A 22,462-nucleotide genomic window follows, 5' to 3' on the forward strand; every position below is an offset into this window, starting at 1 on the left:
GGCATTTCTCATCGGGTCATGGGCAAAGTCAACAGAATTAAAGCCATTGAGAATAAAAAAAATCAGAATCAAGGACTAATCCCTTGTTTTTTTGGGACGCAACCCACATGTTTAGCTGTGTTGCTCATTCCACGTATGGAAGATCCTTACAAGTTGTACCTCGCTATAAAGGTGACTAATCAGGCTTTCCAACGATATAAAATAGAATACCAATTGGTATTATTAAAGGGGAGGAATAATCGACCGAAATAACGTTTCTATATATTTTATTCTAGACAAGCTCTACCACGTTTCTTAACCTCCGTCGCACAAGCTGCCTTTTCTTTACCGTTTGTCTTTCAGTTGTTATTGTGTGTGCAGATCCTAAATAAAAACAAAACGTCAAGGTAAAAGTTGTACTAGTATACATTTAGAAGTCATATTCGTCATGAGCAGTATTTCAAATTTAGAACATATTGCTGACAGTGGATAAAAATGTAATACACTTCCAACTGTTTGATGTTATCCATACTGGGTAGGTATGTTACAAAACATGACCACCAGGGGGCGCCAGACTGTCTCTCCAAATTTGTTGGTAAATAAAACAAAACAAAAGTTTCATTATGATAGGAGTAAAGGGAAAAAAATATCCGATTGTGGCGTGGTGTCTGATACTTAAGGTCACAGTATTTTAGGCCATTTACATTGAAAACGAAGGAACAAAATCATTAACTTTCGACAGAACTAAAATTGGCATAACTTTTTATCTATTTCTTAACCGATTTGGACAATCTTGGTGTCTTTCTTTTTCGTTTTCAAAGCCCTTTTAGGCTGGAAACATTTGTTTTCATTTTGGAAGAGTTGATTCTTTTTGTAACATACCTATACAGGGAGATGGCCAGGAGACTCCAGGAAGACCAACGGAGGAGGGTGAATTTACACAGTATTTTATCAAAGAAATTCAACAGACAGCAGTAGAGTACATTGTAGAAAATATTTTTGTTTTTTTAAACAGAAAGGTAACAATTCTCATTTATCTTTCTCCTTCTGCTCCTTCTCCTTCTTGTCCTTCTCGGCCTTGGCTTCCTCGGCCTCGTGCTTCTTGATCAGCACCTCCACCTCCTTCTGCTTCAGCACCTTGATGCAGGTCTTCCCATCCACCCGTGTCAGAGTAGCGATCTCCACTAGACAGAGAAACAAACAGGATAGACCGGGGGGGAGGGGGGGAGGCCAGGGGGGGGGGGGGGAATGTTAGAGACAGGAACACATGATGTTTTTTAGTTAGTTTCTGTTTCAGGAACCGGTGTTCCTCTCCTTGATGTGACAGTACGTACAATGACTTTGTACAGACAACCACCTCAAAGTCATTGTTTGATTTCAAATCCATCCATCTTTGAGTACAGAGCCAGAAGAAGAAACGCTTCACTGTCCCGTTACTTACGCAGGCCACCGTACCTGGCTGGGCCAGACAGCCCCCAATATCACACATGACGTCTCTCTCACACACCCCACACCCCACACACACACACACACACACACACCTTTCTCTGCCGACAGCTTGCTGACATCCATGGTCTTGTTGAGAACTTTGATGGCCAGTGCGAGGGCAGAGGACAGGGTGATCTCCCCCTCTTTGAAATCCTGCTTAAGCATGGAGACGGCTGCCTGGAGGAGGACACAAACACACACAAACACACTTAAACACATTTAAACACACTTAAACATGCACTCCAGTGTGTGTGTGTGTGTGTGTGTGTGTGTGTGTGTGTGTGTGTGTGGGGGGGGGGTTATCACATGGTTTATCTGACACCTTGATAATGACAGATGAAAGCTGGTTCAAAAACCTGATGAATATTCCTAACCCTGCAAAGGGCCAACATTGCTTATAGTTGTGGTTATACTCAAATCATAAAATTTCACCTAAGAATGTTACATTTTAAGTGGAATCAGTCTTGAACATATACACACTCTCACACACATCCTGTGTTCCTCGTCTTCCACCCTGTTGTGACCTACTGGTGATTCATTGTGTATTTTCTACTACACGTTCCTTTCTAGTATTTCTTTATATGCAACAACAGCGCCCTCTGGAGTCCAAAGCTTGCAATAGTTTCATACATGAATGAATGAATGGACTTTATTGTCATTGCTACAGTACAGGTACCAAACAACGAAATTTAGGAAAAATATGTAATTAAAAACACAATGAAACACCAGTGTGGTAGCCCCCCGAGCTGCAGCGTCTAAGCGCACGGCCATCTTGGGACTTTTTCTTGGGACATGGTCACCAACCCTAATTCTGGGCCATCTGGAGATGTTGCAAACGTTAGTTACAGCCCAGGGCTTGACATTAAGCTTTTTCAGGTACTTGTCCAAATATGACGACGAGTGTCTGTGTGTGTGTGTCTGTCTACTATAACACACTACAAGCCAGTAATACATTAGATTATATTCCAATTCCAACAATTACTGTGGATCTACGTGCACGCCAGAGAACGTTTGATTTCGAAGTTTAGAGTAAAGGGGTCATGCCAGCATTAATGTTTTGAGTCAAAGGCATGATTTGCCAGATTCTCTAGGCATGATTGTTTTCCTTAAAACTTAAGTTTTTTAATGAAGTTGAATTTGGTTTTGGAATTTGAAATTATCATCAATATTCACAATTAATTAGTTGTGCTCTTATTTGTCGATAATCCAATGTGACAACTTGCCCGATGAAGTGTAACAATTTACTCTCTGATGGGGCAAATTGTCACAAATGCACACTGTCTATTTAACGGTCTACAGCTCTGTATAGAAATAAGATATGAAGATATAATCAATACAAAAAATGTGCCCAAGACTTCCTTCTTTCATTTGGTATGACATTTATACCATTGTGACCTATTGTGCCCAGTAAATGTTAAGACAGCGTGTGACAACATACCCCACGTTCCCCTACTCAGTGGACAGCAGCATACATTGACAAGGCAGCAGACATTGACAAGGCAGCTACATTGACAAGGCAGCAGACATTGACAAGGCAGCAGACATTGACAAGGCAGCAGACATTGACAAGGCAGCAGACATTGACAAGGCAGCTACATTGACAAGGCAGCTACATTGACAAGGCAGCAGACATTGACAAGGCAGCTACATTGACAAGGCAGCAGACATTGACAAGGCAGCATACATTGACAAGGCAGCATACATTGACAAGGCAGCAGACATTGACAAGGCAGCTACATTGACAAGGCAACTACATTGACAAGGCAGCTACATTGACAAGGCAGCAGACATTGACAAGGCAGCAGACTTTGACAAGGCAGCAGACATTGACAAGGCAGCAGACTTTGACAAGGCAGCTACATTGACATGGCAGCATACATTGACATGGCAGCATACATTGACAAGGCAGCTACATTGACAAGGCAGCAGACTTTGACAAGGCAGCAGACATTGACAAGGCAGCTACATTGACACGGCAGCAGACATTGACACGGCAGCAGACATTGACAAGGCAGCATACAGTGACAAGGCAGCATACATTGACAAGGCAGCTACATTGACAAGGCAGCAGACATTGACAAGGCAGCAGACATTGACAAGGCAGCATACATTGACAAGGCAGCGTACATTGACAAGGCAGCAGACATTGACAAGGCAGCAGACATTGACAAGGCAGCTACATTGACAAGGCAGCTACATTGACAAGGCAGCAGACATTGACAAGGCAGCTACATTGACAAGGCAGCAGACATTGACAAGGCAGCTACATTGACAAGGCAGCAGACATTGACAAGGCAGCTACATTGACAAGGCAGCAGACATTGACAAGGCAGCTACATTGACAAGGCAGCAGACATTGACAAGGCAGCTACATTGACAAGGCAGCTACATTGACATGGCAGCAGACATTGGAAGAACACCGGCAATGGTGCACTGCTGGTGTTTAGTCCAATGACATTTCGCCAATCTGATACTTTGAAATGCGTGAGGGAGAACAGGGTTAAGCGCACTCTGTGTGGTAGAGAAACGTTTGGCAGGGATGGACTTACTGCGCTGTTGTTGCCAATGCAGGTGGCCTTCCAGCCTCCGTAGTTGCCGCTGGGGTCGCTCTGGTAGAGCTGGAAGCCGTGGTGTTTGTCCCAGCCCATGTACAGCAGAGACACTCCAAAGGGCCTCTTCCCTGGGGTTGAAAAACACAAACAGAAAACGTGTTTGATTTTGAATTAAAAAGCTGCAGAGCGTGGCCTGGGGTGGTCCAGTGGTCTAGCACTGCGGTCTACAGTGAACACATATGCTCATGTCTGCATGGGTTAGAATCCGGCCCATGCTGCTGACATGCCCTCTCTCCCTTCTTCTCCTTACTTTCCTGTCTGTCTTCACTACATCTGTCTAATGAAATGAAAAATATGAGTGGGACTGCCCCACTCAGAATTATAATAATTTAAAAAAAAAACTCTCCAGTTTGATATCTACCATGTCGTCAGCATCACCCTGGCACGGCGGCACGCAGCCAGATTTATTAGAGCAGTTTTATGTCCCTTTTTTTCCTGAGGAAATACATTTCTTTCCCCCAAAAGTTACATTACTACAGGTAGGCTACCGTATTTTCCGCACTATAAGGCGCACTTAAAAGCCTTTAATTTTCAAAAAAAACGACAGTGCGCCTTATAACCCGGAGCGCCTTATATATGGATCAATTTGTTAATTGGTTGATCCATACTGGTTGTACACGGCGCTCAAGGCACTCTGTCAAAATGTTTCAGTACGACTGGTAAACTACAAAGCCGCACCGCTTGCAGCATTACGGTAATCAGTAAACACCGGTGTTGTGCTTACTCACAGTCCCACACCACTTGTGTGTATAAAGACCCCAAGTAAAGAAGACTAAACAGAGTTTCCGAGGGAACAAAGCGAGATGGCCACAGTTAGACACAGTTAGAGGACAAACTCCAACAGTGGGTTGTTGAACAGAGAGCCGCAAGTAGAAGCGTCTCTACAGTCACTATTCGAATGAAGGCAACAGCGCGAGCACGGGACATGAACATCGATGAATTTCGAGGCGGTCCTTCTTGGTGCTTTCAACTTTTTAAAAAGTTTTAAAGTACCCACTCGATATAATAAACAACAGTTTAACGATCACTAAACACTTATAATTTGTGTATTGGATTCATTATTCTCGTTTGCCGGAGGCTACCGGTAAGGGAGGGTTGACTTTCGTTTTAGGTCGTGTTCAAAAGCAAGAACTGTGTGTTCATCTTGTTGTGTAGTTATGTGTTTTTAGCATGTCGATCTTCTCCCAGTATGTTGTGATGTTATTAAAATACAGTTGAGACCTTCGTAGCGATGTGTTTTGTTAGCAGCGTTCGTAGCTGTGGTGCGTTCAGTCACAAAACTGAAAAATTACGTTGCACATTTCACCAGGAGCTGTCACATATTGGTTTTTGGTTATAATTGTATAGCCTATTGGTTGTTTTCTGGTGTTGTTTTATTGTTTTGCTCTGTTTGTAGTCTGCTTGATGTATTTTTATCAGCTGTTAAATCACCACAGCGGTTAATCCACTAATAGAGATAATACCAGATTGAAAATGCTTGTAGCTAACTACTCTATATCTCGTGGTCGCAGCTATTGCGAATTGCATTTCACGCGAGTCAGCTGTGAATCACCGCATGTCCTAGACGCTTGTTGCAAAAATGGATGACGAACGGCTGATACTTGAGGTGGAAAAATATATATTTTTGACAGTGGAGCAGGTAGAACGTTGACGGTGACAACGCTCAGGTGGAGCATGGTCAACGGGAAGTTGACACAACACCGATGGAGAGGTGACGCAACGCAGTAGGTGGAGCTTGGGCGTAACGCAACCCCAGTCAAACGTTTGACTGCAGTATTTTCAATTCTATGCGCTTTATAATCCGGTGCGCCTTATAATCCGGTGCGCCCTGTATATGAAAACAGTTCTAAAATAGGCCATTCATTGAAGGTGCGCCTTATAATCCGGTGCGCCTTATAGTGCGGAAAATACGGTACTCTGACTGCTGTTTGTAAAGGTGATGTGGTGATGCCTGGATCATGTGGCACAGGGCAGCGCGAGGCTGTCTGACTCAAGGAAGGAGATGAAGGGGTGGTTGGACAAGCACTTGGCCAGTGTGTCCATCATTTGCCCTGCCTATAGACCTATCGCTAAGCCACGCCCCAAAATAGAAATTGAGCAATCATATCACAGCAAAAGTCACTACAGGCTCGAACAAACAACTCGCTAATATCTGATGGTGAAAAGCTTCTAGACAAAATATTCTTGTCATCTTTAAAAAAACATGTCTATTACTTGCTGTGGTAAATCAGAAATTTGAACTCCCGCCATTGTAAGTCATTGAATGTCATTCAGTCACGGTCGGTCAGTCAGTCACTGTCAGTGAAGCGTTGTTTGTTTGTCCGAGTTTTCAAAGGGGGCGTGGCGATAGGTCTATTTCTCGCCACTAAACTTTTGCACAAAGGTCAATACGCTATGAATGTCCGTAAAGTCTCCTGGAATCTACCGTCTTTTTGCTCTTTAACTACTCATTACAGTTGACAGTATCAAGCTACCCACACAACATTCTGATGTACATAGAGCTGGAGGTTCAGATTTCATGGCCCTGGCGACAGAGTGGGAACGCCTTCTCTACTTTTTCCACAATACCCAGTTTTTACACATCTACTGTATATTAACCACGTCTGGCTTTGCAGCAAAAAAAAATAACAAAATAAACAAAAATAAAACTTCTTTCAAATGTCTCGATTTTTGCATTGTGTGAATGTGTGGGGTGGGGTCTCGTTGAATTTCTACTTTGAGAACAGCGGAGGCTTGAACAGTGGTTACCCCCCATCCCCCTCACACGTTAAAAGATGTTCTCAAAAGATCTGAGATTTGAAAGACACTTATTTGCGTCTACAACAGCAGACATGCTTACTACACAGTACAAGCGTAAACACTGGGGATTATTCAAGTTCAAGTTCAACTTCCGGGTGTGAGTGGAGAAGGTGTTCTGACAAGTATGAAGTCACCAAGTGCAGTTAGTAACCCACCTCCAAACTGAGTGTAGGCCTGCTTGATGTCACACAGGGCTGTGACCAGCTGCTCACAGGGGATGGGCTCCTGGTACTGCAGGAGGTATCTGAGGGAAGTGAGGAAGACAAATTAAATACACACAAATATCTCAAATGTTCTTATCACGATTTCAACTGAATTTGGAAGCAGCAAGGATGTGCAGAGATGTGTGAGGAATCCCAGAGCAGGGTAGAGCTGGGGCAGAGCTGGGGCAGAGTGGGGGCATCTGGGGCATTTACACTTAGTATTCACATGTGTCCTGTGATCAGATCATGTACACTGTAAACCCTTACTACCCCTGATTTGTTAACTGTAGTCAGTTGTTTTGTGGAAACAGTGTGCCGTTTTTCTTTGCTTGAACAGAGCCAACAACGCTAGCTCAGGGCTTGACATTAAGCTTTTTAACGTACTTGTCCTTCGGACGTCTAGTAACACACTACAAGCCACATTCCAATTCCAACAATTACTGTGGATATACGTGCACGCCAGAGAACGTTTGATGTCAATTTGATTCACATGGCAGCATACATTGACATGGCAGCATACGTTGACAAGGCAGCATACGTTGACAAGGCAGCATACATTGACAAGGCAGCTACATTAACAAGGCAGCATACATTGACAAGGCAGCTACATTGACAAGGCAGCATACATTGACACGGCAGCATACATTGACAAGGCAGCATACATTGACAAGGCAGCATACGTTGACAAGGCAGCTACATTGACAAGGCAGCAGACATTGACAAGGCAGCAGACATTGACAAGGCAGCATACATTGACAAGGCAGCTACATTGACAAGGCAGCTACATTGACAAGGCAGCTACATTGACAAGGCAGCATACATTGACAAGGCAGCATACATTGACAAGGCAGCTACATACGGCAATGGTGCTGGTGTTTTTTCTGATGACATTTTGCGTTTCCCGCTATTTCTGGCACCTGGCTAGTTTTAGGTGCTTGAGAGAACATCGTGCTTGCTAGCTTGAGTAACGTGTCGGTTTCTTTCACTACGGACTTAAAATGTCCACAAGCCAACTTTGTGGTCAAGAAGGTCGGCACTTTTGCGGGCAGTGGAGTTAATAACAGTCACGTGCACGCAATAACGTTAGAGTTTCTGATACAAGCTACACCGCACCTCATAGGCAGCGAGAATGAGGTGCGGCATAGCTCTTTATAACATTTATTACTTTTCTGAACTTAAGGAGGAACTCATTTTTTGCAGATTAATACATATTGATTTATTTCTTTTTCTTTTCTCTTTGTTTTGACTTGGACAAGTGCAGGAGGAAGTCCACTTGTCCGAACATAAAATGTACAAGCGGACAAGCCTTAATGTCGAGCCCTGTAGCTGGATGTGAGTGTTTTCCTTTTCTAATGGCGCTTTTCCACTACAGGGCCAGCCCGGGTCAGCCCAGTATAGCCTCCTACAGTCCCGGGTCGCTCAATATACTGGAGAACCGTTTCTGAAAGTACGGCACGGCACGGCTCGGATACAAATGCGGCCCGGTTCGGGTCGGTAGTGGAAAAGCGACATTACATCGTTGGGTACAGCTCACCTCTGTGCTATTAGCCTCAGCTCATTGGTCAACAGCTCACCTCTGTGCTATTAGCCTCAGCTCATTGGTCAACACGTTGGCATCAGCTGTGATCCCAGCCACGCTACAAGCCATGTCCCTGCAACACAAGACAAGAGTCAGTGTCACATCAGGTAGAATTATCTTACACTACAAAGTTGTGGTTTGATAAAAAAAAATGTATATATATATATATATTTATATATTAGGTTATTCAGTAAACAACCACTTTCTGGAACAAATAGTGTACTACTTTCAGTGAAAACACATGTTTTATGATAACCTTTCTTGAAGGTATATCTTTCACCTTCAACACAATGCCATTTGCCCATCCCTCTAAAGACGCCAATACTGTGGCAGGGTTTTCATGCAAAAACAACAAAACAAAACCATCTCTCACTCATTCAACTTGTAGATCTTCTCTGAGAAGAACACTTCGTCCAGCAGCTTGTGGATGTTCCTCCTCTCAGCCGCCAGCAACACTCCGTCATTGGCCAAAATCCCAAGACATGAGCCAGCGTGGCCAATAGCCTCCATGGCATATTCTACCTGGTACAGCCGCCCTACCGATGACATGACACAGACACGTTTATTGTTTGTCCACGTCGTGTTTCACTACAGGTCACAATGATTTGTAAATTGAAAATGTTAAATCATACGTCAAATATTATATAATATCATATGAAATTAGTAGTGGTGGTCTAGTGAGTTGGACTTGTGATCGGAAGGTTGTGAGTTCAAATCCCGCCTGAAGCCACACCACTACTAGTGTGCCCTTGAGTAAGGCACTTAGCCCTCAGTTACTCCAGGGGGAATGTCCCTGTAATTGTAAATCGCTTTGGATTAAAAGCGTCTGCTAAATGGCAAAATTAATTAAAATGAATCATATCATATCACAAATAACATTACACTAGACTCAACTGGGAGGCAAGGTCCAGCCCTCCATCATTTTAGACTGGGAAAGAAAAACCACTGCCTGTGTGCCATGTTCATATCCAGTAAGTGTTATTTAGTTATTGACAAGGAAGAAACGTAGAGGTGATCTATGAGCGACCCATCATGTGAGGCTTTGGCCTTTTTGTCAGAAACACTTTTACCTTCAGGTGAGAAGATGGTCGTTCGTGAATCATATCGCCGAGACTATAACAAATAAAAACAGCATAGATCAGTGACCAGGAGCTTTACACCATTGTCATCCAGGTTCATTTGATTTTGATCAGGCCTTACTAACATTACTCACCATGTTTAGAGTTTCCTTTCAGATCCTGAGGAGGGGAAACAAACAAACACACTTTAACTGACAGGTTTAATGGCTCTGCATGGTTAGCTAACTAGCCTAGCTAGCCTGACACCAGAGATACGAACCCATGTTGATGTAGCATGGCTAAGCTAGGCTAGGCTAGCTATGGAACATGACTAAGCTCAACCTCAGGGTGAAACTGAAAGTAGCTAGCTAGCTAGCCGCGGGAATAGATATTACACATGAATGTAGCTACAAAGAGGAGTAAATACATGTCCAATAAGAGTGCATGGTTAGTGTTAGGGTTAGTTGGGGTTAGTGTTAGGGTTAGGGTTAGTTACCTGCTGGTTCGAGGGGAGATGACGGATGCTTCAGTTCATTCAGCTTCAACTTAGCCTTTAGTTAGCCTCTGTGATCAATACTGGTGGAGCTCCGCCCATCTACTTCCGGTGAATGTTAAACGTCCGGAAGTTCTTCTTCTTTTCATTTGATTGGCGGTTGGCTATGGAGGACCACGTCTGTCAAAATTAACAATACATAGATGAATAAATGAATGTATGAAAAGAATGTGGAAAACAAAGAATGAATGCGGAAAAGAATAAATAAATATAGAAATGTATTTCCTTATACTGTGTGTATTCATTCATTTATGTATTCATACATTCATTTATTTATCTATATATTTATTGTTAATTTTGACAGACTTGGTCCTCCATAGTTGGCAACCAACTTAAGGCACACGTCTGGAAGTGAGTATTTCTTAACAAAATAAGAAGAGCGACCAAGTTAAAATCCATTTTAGCATGAGTAAAAAGGGATCATGGAACCACCAACAATATACTAATTACCATAACAAATATTATTTCATTCATCACTACATTATGTGCTCAAAGAAGTGCCCTGTTTGGATTTGCAGAGCACATCATTTTTGACATTGCGAAAACAGCGAAAAATGTAACCGTAATAATAATAATAATAATAATAATAATAACAACTTTATTTGTATAGCGCTTTTCCTGCAAACGTTGCAGCTCAAAGTGCTTTAATCATTATATAATCTTAATTTAATTATTTTGTAACTTAAATGCAATATTAAAAGGATGGGTTTTTATAATCGTTATTTAATTATTTAGTCATTTAAAGGCAATATTAAAAAGATGGGTTTTTAGTGTTGACTTGAACATGTGCTGAGGTTGCATCCCTAATGTAAACTGGCAGTGCATTCCACAATCTGGGTGCATAAAATGAGAATGCAGCCTCACCAAATCTCTTCTTTTGTACAATGTAGGACGATGTTGATTATTCTTGCTCTCTCTTTGAAGCTGGCAAACTTCCGATTTGGCGAACATTAACAACCAGAAGCGCTCCCTCTAAACAGAAAATATATAGTTTAAACCTTGGAAAAATGGGTGTATTGTCCATTAATTGTAATTATTGTAATTGTAATTGCCGTAAATCACTGGAAAGCCATGGGTCACAATATTTAAACAAATATGTGCGTTCTACCACCCAGTATGCTTACATTTTCAAAATCACATCAGGATAAGATTATACGCCAATTAACCACTAAGACAATCAATTATGTCACATTACGTTTAGACATGGAGCCCAATAAAGAGTAGCCTAGTTATAGGCTTTTAAAAAGGTTAGGTTGCTTTTTGTAACAGTCATAATAATCAAAAGAAAACAATAGCGTATGACCAACAAGGAATAGTTCGTTAAACTTGAATGCATGTCGACTGATCTTTTAAACAAATAGTCTTTTCCTAGCCAGGCATCCTTCTAAACATGGGAAGCCATGCCACTGTGTCACAAGTCGTGACGTTAGAATTATAAGGTTCTATCTCCATGTTTGTCAAAATTGAGTTTTTGACATAATCTGATCCATTAGGTGTTTATTAATGCCTGTGGTGTTATTTTAAAAATTGTGACATTTTTGTTGTTGTTGTAATGAATAAAATACAAAGGTTCCATCTCACAGAACATAATGGAATGTAAAAACTTTGACGCTCAATATCTCTGAACTGCCCTAAACGGAGATAGAACCTTATAATTCTAAACTCACATATGGAACATCATGGTCAGTTGGTCACTATTACGCGTCTACGTAGCAACGCGCACGGCTGCATTCTGTGTTTATTTGTGTTTATTTTTGTTTAACTTCACTGTGTTCCAAGTTATTTAGTCAACCGTCAAGGAACCTTCTTGGCCGACGGACGTCAACGTTTTGGGGGAAACAAGTAAAGAGAGAAACGCCTGAAAGAAATCAAATGCGGACCAGAGTGGGCTTCCCAACGTACGAGACACCTAATGATTATTTCAGAGTTGAGACTTTCCCATCCCCGCCTCTGATCGTAGGAGGTCATGTGCAGATCGAGTGGAAGGCCATCGTGTGGGCACTGTCCATGGTCCTGATACTGAAGTGGATCTGGGATCAACGGGGATCACGTTTCAGAATCAGAGGCACAGAGGTTTGAAATGATGTTCTGTTGTATTTGAGAAGGACATTCTACTGTTTCAGTGTTGTAGGCTACATCTAATTTGCGTTTCGTTTAACTTTCATAATAACAGGATGAAGACTATGAAGACATTGATTGGTAAGTAGTAAATGTTTACAAGATGTTGAGGTGTGGGTGGCAGGGTGTTTGGCGGGTTGTAATGATAAGTATTATCTTGTCCAAAATTAACATCTGTGTACTTTTGTCTCACAAGGGACCTCATGGAGAAGTTGACATTACAGAATAGGGACCGGTTATACGAGTTGATATCAAGGACCACCATTGTCACTAACAACATAGTCCACCTGGAGGAGAGTTACGATGGAAGGAAAGGAGGAGGGTGGTCTCCAGGTTCTCTTGATAACTGCACCCCACCAGGTTACAGCGATACTGAAGATGACTCTGACTCTTCCTCTGACACAGTCTACAAACTGGCTTTAAAGCGAAAACGTCAGCATCCCTCTCAATATCATGACTGCAGGTGGTGCAGCAGGTCTATGTGTCCATGCAATGACAATGTTGGAATGTGTCTGGATGTCAGAGTGCACAGGGGGGAGTCCACAAACCCTACCTCCAGAAAATGGAAAAGCCCAGAGGGCAGATCTGTGCTGAACTATCCACTCTCACCAGAGGTGGAGACCATTCATGCGTGTGTTTTCACTGACCAGTACAAGACCACCTTTGAAAGCATACGTGCCTTTTTTGAACGTAATGGATTGCCTTTCAGAAACCAGCCAGATAGATCTAATGGCGAATTATCCATCACCAGAACAGCTCCCAAGCCCCTGGCTGTTATGGGGACGGTCAGTCTGCATGATGTTTTGAAGGAGACCCAACTTGAAATGGATGTGAAGAGTGAGAGCCAGGAAATAAAACAGTCTGGGTCCCAGGGGAGTGTGGAGGCAGCCTCCCCTCCCACGGAGAGGCCAATAGAGCTTGTTGGCCCCATTGAGATGAATCTGAGACAGAAGCATTTGGAATATCTCTTAGGAGTATCCACCGTCGTTAATACAGACACACTGAACGCGTCTACTGAAACCCCTCCGCCTCAGGGAGTCACAGCATCACCGAAGGTAGAGTTGGAATGTAACAGTTCCGAGACACCGTGGATCAGCGAAGAGACCAGAGCCAAGCTGGAGAGCCTCATCCAACGCAAGACGGTTCAACACCAACAGCGTAACAAGGCTTTAGTGGGAAACGTGAGGCACAAGGAAGCTCGCCCGAAACACGTGAAAGAGTCTGTGAAAGCTTCTGAGCAGCAGGAGGGTGCACCGGCAGAAGACCTGGATAAGAAACGTCCCCCCGGGGTCAAGGTTGAACCCCCCTCAGGGGCCTCTACAGACGCTTCTACGGAGGCGAAAGGGTCTCAGACCGCCACGGTGTCAGAGACAACAACCGACCAACCAGAAGCGACTGTTGAGCAGACTAACTCTCAGTCCACGAGGGATCCCAGCAGCACCATGAATGAGAAACCACTAAGAGGATGTCCGAAAGTGTCCTACTGGCCTATCTCTCGCTTCAAACGGCGTGTTGTTAGCACTGTGAGTACACAAAGCAAACTTTTCTTTTTTGGTGGGGAATATTGGAAACTCTGAGCCCTGTAATGAAACAGGTGACAAGATCAATGCATGTATATCAGTTGTTCTTTGGTAAGTCGTTTTGTGGTTTGTGTTTGATTTTAAGGTTTGTAATTCTGTTATTTTCCTTCAACAGGAATCCATTTAGGATATTTGGGGGGGTGAAAAGTTTATTTTTTCACCAAAAGTTTATTTTCACCAAATACAGTTATGGTCTTTTTCATTCATCCCTTGTGTTGTATTATTTTGGATTTGTTTTAGATAAGCTGGATCACATCTTGAATGTATCCACTAGGGAATAGTGCATACCGGTACATGCAGTAGTTCAGAACTGATGTCACCTACAACTGAAATGCAGCAAGCACACTGCCTCTGCTGTTCCACAATTTCCCAAAGCTCTTTTGACATGCAACACTTTAATAGGTCTGTTATACAATACCAGCTATATGGGACAGAACATTTTCTGTGGAATGCTCTGCAGATGGACATACATTTTAACAAGGACAAAGCCTTTAAAAAGTGAATTATAGACACATTTAATACACTCTCAGAAGAATCCTATGTGAGGGCATAATATGGACATGGAATCTAATATGTAGTCCTCCTTCCTGCAGTTTCTGCTGTATATTGCCTTGCCTTCTGATCTTGTAAGACCCTAGTGTATTATAGACCCCATCAGTGTAAAACCTGAAATGGGTGTGGGAGAGAAGTGATGTCGGTAGGCAACCAGAGATCATCACAAATGTACTGGATGTTTGTTCTTTGCATGGTCTCACAAACGCCATCAGGTCTCATACTGCACATGGCTTGGGCACTACCTAATTCGTCATTTGTGCTGGGAAAAAATAAATAATAGTCTTGCGCCGAAACAGGCCATCGCCTTTATTAGTTACAAAGTATAATAGCAACAAACGGTCGTTGTTCACTCATTTCATAACATAAAAGAAAGCGGTGGATTTACAAAGAGCCTCAGGTCGTCATCGGTTTGTTTATGATAGGAACTAATTAGGAGGAAATAAATTACTGTTATAAATAATGATGACCACCTTATTGATACCACGGCTGACAAAATCATGCGTTCTAAAAGTATACGCTAAAATGTCGAAATCCACATTTTAGATGTCTGAATTTGAAATATATCAGATTGAAGTTAAGACAGCCTAAAACATGCAAAAATGTCAATACCAACAGAAAACAAACAATGGTTTCACTTTCAGACTGTGTTGTAAACCTTTGTAATGACCGGAACCTGACAAGCAACATGTGTTTTCTTTTTGACAGACAACCTTGATAATTGTTATGATGAGACAAGAGAGTGAGAACACCACACTATACAGTAATGTTTTACCTCAGCACCAGTGAAAATTGACACTATTAATCATGTCAAATAAAAAGTTCCACCAATAACTGGTCTGCGCAGCATCAGCAAAAAAAATAAAAGGCGGTGTTGCTCCGTTTTCCTCCTCGCATTCTCAAAAAGGTACATGGGGATTCTGTCCATAAGCGCTGATGCGGATGTCCCAAGACTTCTTCTTCTTCTGTTGCCAGGGACGAGTCAGCAGGAGACACGCACGCACGGCCCCGTCCCATTTAAAGCCTTAGGCACTTCACGTTCCTTTTAGGTATTAGGATTGGAGTCAAATATGTTTGTGTGTTGTTGTCTGAAGACGAATTGATGTTCCAATTCAAGATCAGGAAAAATGTTTTCTATTGAAAGGGGAGTTAAACCCAGATATTTATTAGCAATGTAGTTGTAGAACCACCTTTTGTTTCGATAGGATAGGTGACTTTCACATTTGTGATAGGGTCTGGTGTTTGTCCCCAAGTCGGCAAGGTCTTATTATTATTATTATGAAAGTGCAGATTGTAAGATTTCATGATGTGTCAAAAAAAAGAAGATATGCTTATTTGCTAAATGTTGGTACACCTCAAAACAAATAGCAGAGAAATTCGCTCTGATACAGAACAGAACAGTCTGTGCTCCATTGCACTCGCTAGCTAGCTAGCAAACAACAAAGAACAGGGCCGTGTAACATCTAACTGCTAGAACATGAACATGTTAAACACACATAACTGGATGACCAGTCCTTGCTTTTTAACAGTCCTAAAAAAGTTTTGTTTGTTTTCAAGACATGGATCACTAACACTCAACCAAGTACAAAGCAGGACAGCCGTGGATGCAAAACGAGTTCGCTGACAAGTATTTAGTGATCCTAAAACTGTTGTTTGTTATATTGAGTGGGCTCTTCAACACATACACTTTCGTAATATGAAAAACAAAAACAAAAAAATAACTGGTCATTTGTGTGACTTGACCATTCCAGACTTGTTACCTCTTTCACCAGACCCCATCACATTTCTTACACCTATCCAATCCTTACAGATCCACACAACTGTTAAAATAATGTGAAATTGGGCATGGGGTTATATCCAGGGTTCGAGTTATGTGGGAGCCAATGGGAGCTGAGCTCCCATAAGGAAGGTCTGAGCTCCCATGAAAGCAGTAAAATCATACATCTGTGGGGGTCGCTAATAATACATTACCACAACCATTATTTGATGAGCCCAGATTGTAGAGCACATTGCACAAGAGATGAAACAAATTCATTTCTAATGTCAAATCACTTGATTCCCGTAGTAGCATAACATTAGATGAAAGCACAATTCATGGACGAGCATATACGAGCATAGCCTATGGCTAATTAAAACTTGTAAGTCCCATCGCTGTGTGGGCATGATTCGCGCTGTGTGGGCATGAGATCATTTCGCACTGTTATTTTGGAGACCCCCACAAAGCTCAGCTTATAACTCGAACCCTGGTTATATCAACACATGTCCACTAATAGATAGATTGGAATTCTATTCTAGAACATTCCAGACCTGGTTGAACAGGCCCCATGCAAGCTGCTCTGAAGTGGACATTCCGGGTCAGAATACTGAAGCAATCTGGTCACATGGTCTCAGGGTTGAAGGAACAATGGGCTGTCCTGAAGCATAGCAGGCTGGGCTGGGCTGGGCTGAGATGGAATGGGCATGTCCATGAGCCAAGTGAACACTGGGTTTGTCAAGTCTGAGGCGGTCGGAGGCATAGGTCTGGACTCCTGGGGATCCGTCTCTGTGCATCGTCCTCTCTGTGTGTCCCCAGTTTGACTCCTCCTCAGCCTGACCAGACAAGATCGCTGTACCACAGCATAAATAACCCCATACTAGCTGAGATAGCACTGGGACAACACTGGGTGGCAGAGGGCTTCTTAGAGCATGGTCCGAGCCACGTATCGGAGCACTCCGCCATGCCGGTATAAGGCAACGTCCATCTCGCTTTCAATCAGAGCTTTCACGCTGAAGACCTTTCCAGTGCTTGTCTAGAGGGGAAAGGACAACAAACATTAGTTCTTTGGAACATGACAAAGGTGATGAGGTTCGTTTGAGATGGCTCATTAAATCAGTTTCTTGGGTTGGATTATTACCAGTATTTTTTTAAGGTAAGTTTACAATTCCTTAAACACCCAGTAGGTTTTATCTGCATTTCAAAAGCCCAGAGGCTTCTATACAAAGATGATCTCGTTTCCAGTTCAAAAAGCTACAATTTGATTCACTGGATTCCACACCTGACTCACTGCACTAACCCTGCCAGATGTTACTGCACTTTATCAGTTGTAATTATTGACTTTGATTTTGTCTTGTGGTTATGTGTGTACATTGTCCATTGTGATAGTCATGTGTAATGCATGTATGTTTGATGTATTTGACACTGCTGTATTGAGCTTTTCCATCTGTACCGACAACAGATTCCACCGACCTTGGTCGTGTGGTTAATAAACGATTCATTCATTCATTCCACACCTTGACGGTGAGTTGCTGGCGCAGACAGAGCTCCTCTGGGAGGGTGATGGTGAACCTCTCCTTCCCGCTGAGCTCCAGGGAGTCAGCGCTCTGGCCAGGCAGGAAGACCAGCGGTAGGATGCCCATGCCCACCAGGTGGTTCTTGTGCATCTTCTCAAAGCTCTCAGCTATGACGGCACGCACGCCCTGTCAACAACCCAACATCAAGAGTTACTGACCATCAGGAACAACACAATAGATTTTTTTCTTCTTCTTTTGGCTCTATACTCATACTAAATCAAATAATTCCTATGAGGTTAAAGAAGAAATTCTCAGCTTTTATTTAAGGGTATTTTTGCACATATAGTTGTCACCACTTAGAAATGGCAAGGCCATTGATGAAAGCACTATTTTTTTCTCCTGCCCTTAGTTAGTGACTGTGTGTGTTACCAGTAGGTAGGTAGTTATTGACTGTGTGTGTTACCAGTAGGTAGGTAGTGACTGTGTGTGTTACCAGTAGGTAGGTAGTGACTGTGTGTGTTACCAGTAGGTAGTTAGTGACTGTGTGTGTTACCAGTATGTAGGTAGTGACTGTGTGTGTTACCAGTAGGTAGTTAGTGACTGTGTGTGTTACCAGTAGGTAGTTAGTGACTGTGTGTGTTACCAGTAGGTAGGTAGTTAGTGACTGTGTGTGTTACCAGTAGGTAGTTAGTGACTGTGTGTGTTACCAGTAGGTAGGTAGTTAGTGACTGTGTGTTACCAGTAGGTAGGGGCCTTTGGCCGCCCAGTCCCGGGAGTTTCCTGAGCCGTACTCCCTCCCTGCCAGGATGATGAGGGGAACGCCGTCTCTCTGGTAGCGCTCCGCCGCCTCAAACACGTCCAGCTACAGGGTATATACAGGAATCTTGAGGTTAATTTCAATACCTTTCTAAGACTTTTTAAAGACCTTGTCAATATTTTTCCAGACCTCACCGCCACTTCGAGCTGTAACCGTTGACATCAGTGACACCTTTAACTTAACAGTTTTAGTTTGCAATAGACTAGACCACTATCATACAACAGAACTTCCGGTTCATCTTTGTTTTTTAATAAAACGAATAAATTCACTAACTTTCACTAAAAGTTTTTAGGACTCAAACTCTTTGGACAGAGTCTAATTCAGAAAAATACCTACAAAATTCAAGACCTCATAAAAACGTGATAAGACTTTTTAATACTTTTCCCAAAATTGATTTATCAACTTTGAATACTTTTCAAGACACCGCGGATACCCTGAGCTAACAGAACTACACACATGAAAAACACATCCTGTTTAAACAACATGGCTGACGTCACATACACTTGGCACATGTACACACGGCGAGAGAGTTGATATATAACCCTTGTCGACAGCTGCTAATGTAAATACTGTGGTTGTGGAGCGATATAAAAGCAGAAGTCAGGGAACAGCTTGTTCTCTTTGCTTTGTTCCATTGTGAGGATCTCGTCCTGTAGTCAACTCTCTCTGTCTCTCTCTCTCTCTATCTGTCATTTATCATTGAGGGTAGAATGTATGAAGTATTTGCCTAATTGTAGGAGTATACAGTATTGTTAAAGCCTCATATGATTCATTCTATTTGACCATTCTTGCACAAACTCTACTATTCTTTGCACAGTGATAATTACATTGGAGTCAGATTATTAATATTAGATATGCTTTGCTATTAACAAAACATAGCCAAAAGTCTCAGCCAAACCTTCCAGTGGAAACTGCCATTCTTATACGGTCTACAGACATCCTTCTCTTCTGTCAAAGGACAGATTCACCCAGTCCTCATCTACGTGTTCAACTCGTTACTCAGAATAGAGAGCTGTTTTCTTTTTCTGCTCAATTACCAAAGAATAATGCAGTCCTGTCTGAGAGACAGAACATTCTGGAGAAGACCTTCCAGACCTCCGACCACAATAGAACCTCAGTCTGGCAGACAGAATCTGCTGTCATCACCTCATCCTTCTCACTCACCGTCTGGCCTGAGGGGATGTGCAGGGTCTTGGGTCCAGGTTTGCCGATGAAGCGGTTCTGGAGCTTGATGCTGGCGAAGGTTCCTCGGGTCATCACTGCGTCGTTGCCTCTACGGGCGCCGTAGGAGTTGAACTCTCGTGGAGTAAGACTGTGAGAGAGGGATTGCAGTACAACATTATTACTCAAAGGGATGTTTCACTACTTTGACATCTTTGTTTAACATTTTTAATGCAACTGTGCTGTTGTAAAAAATGACCCAGGTTGTTTTCAGGATGGTATCTTTGTTATTGAGTTATGTCCAGCAGCAGCCCGCTATCCTAACTCGATAATACCCCTGAGAAAACTTTCACCTGTCAAAATACAGTTTCTCCTGGACTGGGAACTGTCTAACAGAGTTTGGAGAACAGTGTCTTTTCACGAGCTGCACCCCGCCTCTGGAACTCTCTCCCTCAACCACTCAGAGACCACCCTCACTCTCCACTTTTAAATCCCACCCTCACTCTCCACTTTTAAATCCCACCTCAAAACCTACCTGTTCTCCCACGCATACAACCTTCCCTACCCCTAACCATCTCCCCTAACCCTGCCACCCCCCCTCGACATGCATACAACCTCCCCTAACCCTAACCATTTCCCCTAACCCTGTCACCCCCCTCCTGGGCATTACTGTATTCCCCGTTCGTTAACTGTGTTCTATGTGCTCATGTTATCTGTTGCTTGCTGGTTCTGTGTTTTCTGTTTTTCCCATATTGTCAGCGTCTTTGAGCCTCGGAAAAGCGCTATATAAATACAATGAATTATTATTATTATTAGAGTAGTGAGGTTCTCACCGTGTGCTCAGCAGGTATTTGGCAGCAGCACTGACACGTGCGATGCTCCCAGCAGGGGAGATGTGGTCTGTGGTCACCTTGTTCCCCAGGAAGAGCAGAGCGTGGGCGTTCTCTATCGACCTTGGGGACTGGGCCTCTTTAGACTGAAACAGAGACGTTAAATCAAACATTATTTATAATAATAATAATAATAATAATAATACATTAGACTGATAGTGCTTTTCTAGACACTCAAAGACGCTTTACAAACTGAAAAGATTGAGTAGTAATAATAAAAGGAAACAAAATAAATAAAAGAAAGTATAGGGGTCTAATTAAGGTAGTGCTGGGGACGCATGGGAAGGGGAGGGGGAGAGGGTTAACTGGTGAAGGCAAGCTTGAAGAGGTTGGTTTTGAGGGCCTGTTTAAATGTATTTAAATATATATAACACAAAGCACACAGGCAAACATTCTGCTTATTTGCTCAGTAAATAACTGCAAGGAAACATTATCAGTGACAAAAGCAGCTAACACTTCCGAACTGAGGCGGGGTCATTTTGTGATTTCTGGTCCATACTAGGGATGGGACGATTATCGTTTTTATCGTTAATCGCGATAAAAACACCCGCGATAACTTAATCGTGGAGAATTTTAATTATTTGAATAATCGTCATAATCGTATGTTATGAATAAACTGTGTATAACAAATGTCTGGCGCTATTTTTCAGCCTAGTCTACATTACTTTTGCAGTCAAGTTAGCGACTGTTACTGTAATATAATTGCAATTCCTCACATGAGCCGCGCGCACAACGGTACGCTCCCCGCGGCTGCTATCAGACTGGCCGCGGGAGTGAGTGTTGCGGGAGAGAGGAGACGGCAACCCTCGCTCGCCATAGACTGTATCCCTACTCGTCTCTCCTGAGCTCGGTTGTAACGTGAACCGTGGAATACAGGATATGTTAGATGCTTTACAGTATTTCCCCCAAATGACCAGAAAAGGAAGTTAGATTTGTCGCTGGTCGCTTTTGACTAATTAAGTCGCCAAGGGGCTCTGGAAGTTGGCAACACTGGGAGTGCGTTCTTTAAACTTCCTTGTGTAGGTTAATGAAAGGTGCCGATTGGCCGAAAAGGAATTGCTCTTTCTTAACCCTTAGAGGGCTGGGGCTATTTGAGCCATTTTTGTCATACTTAGGATTTTGACCTCATATACCACATTAAGGACCCGGATTATGGCCAGAGATATGTGCCACTAGAATCTGAATTACTGATTTAAAATGTCCTAAAAATACAACAAAATCTAAGTTAAAGTGATTACAGTGTGTTTTATTGGCATTAAAAAAAAAGAAAAATATATACAGTATATATAATTTTTTAATTCTCGCGATAATATCGTGGATCGCGATTATTTTGCCCACGATAATCGTGACATGACATTTTCTAATCGTCCCACCCCTAGTCCATACTACTAAGTAGTAGTCTTAAAAAAAAGTCTTCTTCAATGAGGCAATTGCTCTGTTGCTCCTGATCTGAATTTATTTAACCAATTGATTATCAACTTGGGCTTCATTAGTGGGAAAAACATTGTATATTCAGTTATATACTCACAAGTTTGTTGAAGAAAGGAGGCGAGCGGATATACGTTGATTTGGGATCCCATGGGAAAACCAAAGAGTCTGGACATTCCAGGTTGTTCCAAAACGTGTTTCCTTTCTGGAAAAGAGACAAACTCTAGACTGTTAAGAGTCAACCAGAGTGAAACTAGCTGGCGGCAGCTAAACAAACACCATCAATCACCATGTTTCACAGATGAGGTGGTCGGCTGTAAAAAATACTTTTTCAAAGCACTGTGTTATAAAGAGCCCTTTAACTCACCTCAATCC

General features: G+C 42.6%; 2 protein-coding genes across 2 annotated transcripts in view; both read right to left on the reverse strand.

The window, feature by feature from the left end:
* Nucleotides 1–362: 362 nt before the first annotated feature.
* psma4 (proteasome 20S subunit alpha 4) lies at nt 363–10,301 on the reverse strand. The gene is made up of 9 exons (XM_080545435.1): nt 10,215–10,301; nt 9,874–9,898; nt 9,731–9,773; nt 9,034–9,196; nt 8,656–8,733; nt 7,034–7,122; nt 4,017–4,147; nt 1,521–1,644; nt 363–1,163 (listed from the first exon to the last, which is right to left on the reverse strand). The coding sequence occupies exons 2-9, from the start codon at nt 9,874–9,876 to the stop codon at nt 1,009–1,011; spliced, it is 786 nt and encodes a 261-aa protein (XP_080401561.1). The 5' UTR covers nt 9,877–9,898; nt 10,215–10,301; the 3' UTR covers nt 363–1,008.
* A 6,401-nt stretch (nt 10,302–16,702) lies between these two features.
* Nucleotides 16,703–22,462, reverse strand: part of ireb2 (iron-responsive element binding protein 2) — a gene marked incomplete at its 5' end in the record, with an annotated part of 41,089 nt that continues 35,329 nt past the window's right edge. Inside the window, 7 exons of the mRNA XM_080544751.1 lie at nt 16,703–17,310; nt 17,792–17,977; nt 18,531–18,653; nt 19,773–19,920; nt 20,603–20,745; nt 22,188–22,292; nt 22,455–22,462. The exon at nt 22,455–22,462 is cut by the window's right edge and continues 117 nt beyond it. Coding sequence (XP_080400877.1) covers nt 17,200–17,310; nt 17,792–17,977; nt 18,531–18,653; nt 19,773–19,920; nt 20,603–20,745; nt 22,188–22,292; nt 22,455–22,462 — 824 coding nt within the window. The 3' untranslated portion in view covers nt 16,703–17,199. The remainder of the gene's footprint in view (nt 17,311–17,791; nt 17,978–18,530; nt 18,654–19,772; nt 19,921–20,602; nt 20,746–22,187; nt 22,293–22,454) is intronic.

The sequence above is a fragment of the Nansenia antarctica genome (genome assembly GCF_963989245.1).
Source record: "Nansenia antarctica genome assembly, chromosome: 14".
Classification (NCBI taxonomy): Eukaryota; Metazoa; Chordata; class Actinopteri; order Argentiniformes; family Microstomatidae; genus Nansenia; species Nansenia antarctica.

Bases quoted from the DNA above. Each gene is read 5' to 3' on its own strand.
- psma4 (XM_080545435.1), bottom strand. The intron at 4,148-7,033 runs GTGGGTTACTAA...TTTCAACCCCAG, and splicing joins GGCCTACACTCAGTTTGGAG to GGAAGAGGCCCTTTGGAGTG. The intron at 1,164-1,520 runs GTGTGTGTGTGT...TTCTCTGTCTAG, and splicing joins CAAGCTGTCGGCAGAGAAAG to TGGAGATCGCTACTCTGACA.